The sequence below is a fragment of the Phalaenopsis equestris genome, unplaced genomic scaffold (assembly GCF_001263595.1).
Source record: "Phalaenopsis equestris unplaced genomic scaffold, ASM126359v1 Scaffold000002, whole genome shotgun sequence".
NCBI lineage: Eukaryota > Viridiplantae > Streptophyta > Magnoliopsida > Asparagales > Orchidaceae > Phalaenopsis > Phalaenopsis equestris.
Window position 1 is genome coordinate 78,338,667 of NW_018164444.1, and position 8,665 is coordinate 78,347,331.

Genomic DNA, 8,665 nt, shown 5'->3' on the forward strand with positions numbered 1-8,665 from the left:
AGAGAGAGAGATAGAGAGAGAGAGAGAGAGAGAGAGAGAGAGATAATTAATTAGTGGTATTTCGAGCCAAAACGAGCTGAATACGAACGAACAAATCTTTTTTCGTTTTGTTCGTGTTCGACTTGTTAACTTGGAGAGGTTCGTGTTCGGCACGTTAACTAAGCGAAAAAGCCGAACACCACTTGTTCGCGAACAACGAGCCGTTTTGAAAGCCCTAGATGCACTCATGTGAGGAGTTTAAGGATTGCTTGTTGGAGCGTTTCCGAGCCATTTGGGAAGGAAACCTACACGAGCAATTCTATGCTCTGATTTTGGAGAGGACGGTTGTGGATGCCGAGAGAATTTCGAGCTCTTGTTAGGTAGGTTGAGGGGTACTTTCACAACAAAATTAGAAAGGAACTTCTTGAAGGGCCTAAAGCCCGTCATACAAGCAGCCATCCGCCCTTGGACCTCGAGGATTGAGGAAAATGATGGAGCTCTCCCAGATGATGGAGGATAAGAAACAGGCTAAGACGATCAACAATAGCGGCAACACCGGAGCTTCTACAACTACAACTTGATAGCCATGACATTGAGGACCCATATAGTGTCATTTCAGAAAGAGAAACCGAAGGAGAAGAGTACAAGACCCCATCCTGGGAGTAATTTCAAGTGCCTTACAAATGCAGAAGTGTAGGATAAAGGAGCAAAATGATTGTCTTACCACTGTGACGAGAAATACACCCAACACTGTTGCAAGGAGCGTGTCGTGCCCTTCAGATTTTTTTTGTTCAAGAGGATACACAGAGTGAGGAATCATAAGAGGAGGCGGTGGATAAGGAGCATCTGCATTTGGATGTGGCGAAAGTGTCCCTCAATTTGGTGTTGATATTTACCCCAAATCATTCCATGAAGGTAATGGGGTGGATTAGGGAATAACGGATTGTGGTTTTGGTAGATAGCAGGGCCACACATAACTTCATCTCAATTCATATCGTAGAGAAGTTAGGGTTGGAGCTGGTGCTAGTGGGAGTTTCAACGTTATGATGGGAACAAGGAAGGTGGAGAAAAGTTGAGGAATTTACAGTGGTTGGTTTTTACACTACATACCCTATAGGTGGTGGACAACTTCATTTAGAATTAGGCAGCATAGATGTGGTTTTGGGTTGGAGTGGCTGCGAACATTAGGGGAGATGAAGGTGGATTGAAAGTCCTTGAAGATGGAGTTCCAAGTGGAGGGTAGGAAGATGCTAGTTTATGCAAAACCATGGTGTCACTATAAACCATGGCCAACTCAATTCGGGGGGCAGGACTGAGTTACTTGGCGGAGTTGCAGAACATTGAAGAGATTCAAGATTTAGAGTGGCAGAATTTCCAGAGGGGGACCTATAGTTCCTGCAACAGTTTGTGGATGTCTTCAAACAACCAAACAGATTACCTCCTCCAAGGGAGCATGAGCACGTTATTACATTGAAGGAGGGGGTTTCTCCCATCAATGTCAGATTATATAGAGAAGTTGATCTGAGAGATACTCGAGGCTGAGATTACCAGACCTAAGAAAAAAGATGGCAATTGGAGATTCTGTGTGAACTGTCGGGCTTTGAACAAAGAAACGGTGTTGGTCAAGTTTCATATTCCTGTGATTTATAAGCATTATGGGACAGTCATTTTCTCAAAAAATTGATCTTAAGTTAGAGTACCACCAAGTCAAGATGAATTCAACTGATATGCCCAAAACAACAATCAGGACACATGAAGGACATTATGATTTTTTAGTGATGTCATTTGATCTTATCAACACCTTGACGACATTTCAATCCCTCATGAATAGGGTTTTTCAACCTTATGTCCAGAAATTTGTTTTGATTTTCTTTGATGACATTCTGGTCTACAGTCTTACAAAAACAGAGCATTTGAGGCACCTGAGGACTGTTCTGGAGACGTTGAGGGAGTACCAGTTGTATGTCAACTTGAATAAATATTTTTTTTTGCACAATTATAGGTGTACCTAAGACATTGGTGACCGAAACAAGTGTAGCAGTAGATTAGTCTAAGATCGAGGCTATGGTTGATTGGCTCTTACCAAGGAGTTTGAAGGAGTTGAGAGGATTCTTAGGTCTCACTGGCTACTACCAAAAGTTCGTGAGAGGATATGACACGATAGCATGACTTGCAGTTGAAAAAAAATAATTTCAAATGGGGGAAGCAATGACACAAACATTTGAACATCTGAAGAGGGCTATGACTAGTGTCTCGACATTAGCACTTCTAGATTTCAATAAAACATTTGTGGTGGAAACAAATGCGTTAGGGTACGGATTGTGAGCAGTACTCTTGCATGATCAACAGTTGATTGCCTATTTTAACCAGGTTCTTATAACCAGAGTGAGACTAAAGTCAGTGTATGTACGGGAATTGATGTCGATTGTCTTGGCCATTTAGAAGTGGTGGCCCTATCTTTTGGGATGACATTTTCTGGTCAGGACAGATCAAAGGAGTTTAAAGTATCTTTTCATGCAGGATTAATAGACAATTGTCTACTTTAGTCGGGTTCTTACAGCTAAAGAGAGGACAAAGTCAGTATATGAGCAAGAATTGATGACAATTTTCTTGGCCATTCAGAAGTAGAGGCCCTACTTGTTAGGACGACATTTCTTGGTTATGATAGATCAAGAGAGTTTAAAGTATCTTCTAGAGAAGCGAATAGTGACTGAGGAGCATCAAAGATGGCTATCCAAGCTACTGGGATATGATTTCGAGATTCAATATCGGTCAGGATTGGAGAATAAGGTTGCTGACACACTGTTGAGAAAGATTGAGGAACTCTAATTGACGATCTATCGATACCTTTGGTCCTAGATTAAGAAGCCCTTAGGCATAAGAGTGAATGGGATGAGAAGTTGAGGAAGATAAGAGCCGGGTTACTACAGGATCTAAATAGTCATCCAGGACATGCATTGAAGGGGCAACAACTGCTCCACTAGGGGTAATTCGTGTTGCCCAGGACATCGAAGTATATTCCCAGATTATTAAATGAGTTTCATGGCAGTGTGATTGGGGGATATTCAGAGGTGCAGAAGACCTACAGTAGCCTGACGACATAACATTATTGGATAGGGATGTGCAGAGGCGTCGAGGATATGGTAGAAAAATGAGATGAATGCCAGCGAAGTACTTGACTACGACACCAGGAGGGCTACTAAAACAATTAACATTACCGGGGAAGATTTGGAAGTGATGATTGATTTCATCGAGGCATTACTACGATCAAAAGGGTTCACAATGATTATGGTGGTCGTGAGTCGCTTGACTAAGTATGCACATTTCATTACCTTACGAAATCTTTACACTGTGGTCTCGGTTGCAGCAGTATTTATCCGGGATGTGGTTCGTTTGCACAGACTACTAGATTCATTTGTTTTGGATAGGGACAAGTTGTTCCTCAACCACTTCTGGAAAGAGCTATTCAGGTTACAAGGGACAGTTCTTAAGAGGAGCGCCACATATCATCTCTAGACCGATGGACAAACGGAGGTGATCAACATGAGTGTGGAGATATATTTGTGTTGTTTTGTATCCAATACGCTGAAATTTTCGGCCAAATGAATTGCGTGGGATGAATATTGGTATAATACTTTATATCACACCATAACACAGACTACTCTTTTCAAGATATTGTATGGGCAAGATTCACCTCATTTAATATATTATGGGCTTAGCGCTATGCCAGTATCCATCGTCGATCAATACTTTGGAGGAGAGAGATAAGATACTAGTAGAGCTCAAGGGGCATCTTTTGAGGGCTCAATAAGTCATGAAGAGGAAAGCGGATGAACACAAGAGAGATGTGCAATTTGAACTAGGGGACATGGTCTACTTGAAGCTGAGACTCTACAGGTAGAAGATATTGTCCAGGAGGAGCGAAATACTTTGGGCTTTTTGAGATGATGACACGCATCGGGGCAGTGGCTTACCGTTTGAGGTTACCACTATCGTCCACACTTAATCTGGTCTTCCATGTATCACAACTGAGACGTGCGATTGGAGATCATACACCCTCATCTACACTACTGCTGACGTTGACGGAAGACTTGGAGGTGATTCTGGAGCCATTAGAGATCAAAGGAGTGCGCCGAGGAGTAGGGAGAGCGAAGGAGGTATTAGTTAAGTGAAAGAACTGTCAGACTATGAAACAACATGAGAGTCTTACGAAGTGATCCAGACACAGTTTCCATCCTTCCACCTTGTGGATAAGATACTTTTTTGGGAGGGATTAGTGTTATGCCCATACAGTGGTCGGTATGGAATGGACCGACCGATTGCTACCCAGCCAACCACAGGCGGGCCGGCCTTTGTCGCGTGAAGAAGTGAAGGAATCCAGATGGGTAGTAGAAGAAGGAAAGAAGGGGGGGGGGGGGGTCCACTAGGGCCATAATCACATATTCAAGGAGGAGAAATTAGAGGAGGTTTGGATGGAAAATGGGAAAGAAATGTTTTCAAATGCTATGGAAGGATTCTATTAGGGGAAGTTAGGGTTTGTTTTCTTTCACGCATATATTTAGTGGCTGCTGCGTTTTTTTCCTTTTGATGGTGTTTTTAGCGATGTCTAAAGTTGTGGGATAGTCGTTCTACCTCTCGGAAAGTGGATCACCGTTGTATCTTACTTATTTGCATTTGTTTTTTGTAAAAGCAACCCTTATTTTACTTGTTTCCACCTATCTATCGACATTTCACTGTTTTTGTTTGATAATTTTGAGTCCGGAGCGTATCAAAATCTCATTCAACGAATCCCATGTAGGATTTATGTTTTGTGAGATTATTATTTTTCCTTATGATCTTTCATATTCCAAATTGCTATTTACTCAACATCTCACATGCTTCTCAACATGGGTTTTTTTTTTTTTTGTATATATATTCTTTTGGCAAATTTACATACATACTACACAAGTCTTATGTATATATATATGTAACGCTCGAAGTTTGATGTTTACACCTATAACATTTCGTGTCATAAACTTATGTGTGAAAATGTGTATTTCACTTTTAAAAAGTTTGTGATTGTGATATTTTTTAATGTAATGCGAAAGATTTGAGTGGTATGCATGTGAAAAATGAAAGTTTAGGTGTTAGATATGTAAATACATTGGAATTGTGTGGTATGTATGTAAATCAACTCTTTAATTTAACATCTGTCTTTATTTTGTGGCTGGCAGATGCATTTCCTAAATCGATCCCTGTTCCTTTGATCTTGGAATATGTCTACATTGAATCCTTTGAGGAGGGTGGTTTCTCACGTTATTTTGGATTTGGACGGCACACTTCTAAACACAGGTGTTGCCCTTTTGATTCTTGAGTTCTTGTTGCTTGCATGGTGCTTTCTAATGTCCTGATCTTTTCCTTTTTTTATATGATTTTCTTACTTCTGTCTATCGTTTGTTACAGATGGCATTGTGATCGAGGTGTTAAAAGTAGTATTAGCACAATATGGAAAGAAATGGGATGGCAAAAAGTCTCATAGAATAGTAGGGAAGACACCTTTTGAAGCAGCAAGTGCTGTTGTAGAGGATTACGAGCTTCCATGCACGATTGCGGAGTTTATGTCTGCAACAACGCCCATGTTTTCTAATCAGTTAACTCTCTTGAAACCTTAAGTTCTATTTTTTTTTTCTATTTTGTTCTATTGATTGTATGACTTGGATGTGGCTTTTTAACACGCATTACTCATCTTTAAAAAAATTATTGTCGTTCTCAGGTTCCTTTTTTTGTACTGTTTAATTCCGTGTTTTTTATTTTTCACTTTCATATTCCTACCTAGGAAATTTGTGCTTAGAATATTAGTTTATTTTATTTTTTGCACACATTTATTAATTGCATATATTTAAATTACCAGCACAATAAATTGAGTTAGTATTGAACTTATAATTTAAATTTTCTAAATTTATGTTCATGTTTGTTGTGTTTTTTTCTGTCTTTTTTATTTTTTATTTTTTTTTGTTTTAACATAAATTAGAACCATGTTTGGATGCATATTTGTTTCCCGTTTTCATAATACATATTTTAGAAACAAATGAAAATGCTTCAATCGGTGCTTAATAAATTTCCTTGGAAATCATGTGTTTGTTAAAAAACCATTACAGGTAGTCAGGCATACAAACTTATTTTCTAAGTATCTTTCTGGGTAACAAAAACAACAAAAGGGCAATAGAAACATAGCTAAACATGCTCATGCCCCCATGTTTTGGTCATTATTAAATAAAAAAATATTTAATATTAGTTATCAGCTTATAGAATTTATTTATTGGAAGAAGGTTAAAATGAAATAAAGAGAATAATTTAAAAAGAAGTACATGAACAACTATGATGCATGTCGAATGGTTCAGGGCAAAATGAAAAAAAAAAAAAAATTGAAATTATTTTGCATTTTGTTCTTAAAAATAAAAATAAGCATCATCTTAAGGAACATTTTTTAGAAAGAAAAAATAATAAAATTATTAAATATTTATTAAATCATTAATGCGATTGGTTGGGATTGATTTTTCAAATTCAAGGTTGCGATTCTCTTTGACTAAGTATCAGTTTTTTATTGGTAATTTCGATGTATTTAGATAGATTGAGGTAACTTTTGTTGATACTTTCTTGAAGCATTTCTTCAATGGTCATTTTTTATCTAAAACATACTACCCTTGGTGTATGTGTAGGTTCTTTTAAAGAATGAAAAAAAAGGTATAACTTTTTGCTAGGTGCACAACATTTATACTTCAAGAAATATTTAAAGTTATCCTCCCAGTTCCAGATGTGTGATCAGTGTAATAGTGCTAATTTGCATTCTTGCTAGTATTTCAGTGAAAGTTTGTAGATTGCCAAATCTATGTAGGCACAAGTATGAAAATGTTATAGAACTGTTGTTTCTTTAGTCTTTTTCTATCATGTCTCAAATGAATACTATTTTACATCACAGGTGGTGCAATATTAAAGCTCTTCCGGGTGCAAATCGATTAGTCAGGCATCTAAGATTGAAAGGCGTGCCATTTGGGTTGGCTTCAAACTCTCCAAGAGCAAACATAGATGCTAAACTTTCTTATCACCATGGTATAGTAATTTATGACAACATCTTTTTTAAACCTTTTGATGATATGAAAAAATTATGAAAGCCTTGCTGCAATTTTATCCTATTTTCGGATTTAACTTTTGTTTTATTTTTTCAACATGTAGGATGGACTGAGTCATTTTGGGCCATTGTTGGTGGCAATGAAGTTGAAAATGGAAAACCATCACCTGATGTGTAGGAAACTCAACAAAATCTTTCTGATCTTTTCAATATTTTAAATTGCTATTATTCTTACCAAATTATTTGCCATTTAGTTTCCTTGAAGCAGCAAGAAGGTTGAAAGTTGATCCTTCGAATTGCCTGGTTATTGAGGATTCATTGTGAGTATTTTCTATTCCTGTTACTTTCTTTCATAAACTTTCCATCATTTACTGACCTAATGTGTCTGCTATTTTAATTTGACAATGCATTTGATTACATAAGCATTTTGTAAATGCTGAAAGCAGGAATTTCAGTTTGGTTGGAAGCTCTGAGAGTTTGGGAAACTATTCTTTTCGGAAAGCTTTTATGCCTTGAATTTTATTTGACCATTTTCAACACTTATTTTTTGAGTTAACATGATTCATTTCTTGCAATCAATGTTGTTTTTAAATGATAGTATCTATCATTGTCTGCTACAAAGTGTGCGGTGACGATCAACTGAAAATCTAATTAGAAGTCTCAAAGACTTAGCATCATCGGTAGTAGAAATTTCATGTTCTTATAAGGCAAGATGTTTATTGTTTTTGTCTATTATGTTTTGAAAGATTTCCAGGCTCATGGATTAAAAACTAGCATCACGTTCTTAGCTAATGCATAAACTTGCTTCGTATTTCCCTGTTCTATTATTACAACTAGACATTGCTTTAGCTGTGTTTATAAGGTTAATAATTTCCAATTTAGATTTATTTGAGTATATTTATTCCATCTAAAAAATGTTTTTCCTTGTGTTAGACCTGGTGTTATGGCTGGGAAAGCCGCTGGAATGGTGGTGGTTGCTGTACCATCACTTCCTAAACAAGCTGGTCTTTTCAACTCTGCCGACGAGGTGATCAATTCTCTGCTTGATTTCCATCCTGAAAAATGGGGTTTGCCTCCATTTGATGATTGTATGCTTCTTCAATCCTGTCATCCATTTCACCTATATCAGCATTATATATTTGACTATCTGTTAATGGTGATTCATTGTTGTTTAATACCAGGGATTGAAGATACTCTGCCAATCGAACCTTGGTACATTGGAGGACCTGTTGTGAAGGGTTTTGGTCGTGGTTCAAAGGTACTTGGCATACCTACTGGTATGTCAAAACCTAATAACCATGTTTTTTAATTTGAAGACATTTATGGGTTTTAAACTATTTTATGTTGAGCTTCAACTTCATCAGCATTAATCATTACATCTACTATTCAATAATTACTTATTTAGAACATATGACACTTAATTAGGGTGCAGGTGATTTTGAGCAGCCCGAAAAAGATTGAGCTGAGTTAGTTAATAAGCTGTGTGTGGGCTACGGCTCATCGTGTTGTTCAACCAAGTTGGCTTGTTTATCTGGAAATTCATAAATCTAAAGTGCAATGGGATATATATATATATAT

At 37.4% G+C, this 8,665-nt stretch overlaps 1 protein-coding gene across 1 annotated transcript in view; it reads left to right on the forward strand.

Annotated features, from left to right (window-relative positions):
* The window catches only part of LOC110039281 (bifunctional riboflavin kinase/FMN phosphatase), a gene marked incomplete in the record, with an annotated part of 27,435 nt that overhangs the window by 15,860 nt on the left and 2,910 nt on the right, over positions 1-8,665 (forward strand). The window contains 7 exon segments of the mRNA XM_020744289.1: positions 5,193-5,310; positions 5,422-5,608; positions 6,938-7,068; positions 7,192-7,261; positions 7,342-7,407; positions 8,021-8,175; positions 8,269-8,364. Coding sequence (XP_020599948.1) covers positions 5,235-5,310; positions 5,422-5,608; positions 6,938-7,068; positions 7,192-7,261; positions 7,342-7,407; positions 8,021-8,175; positions 8,269-8,364 — 781 coding nt within the window.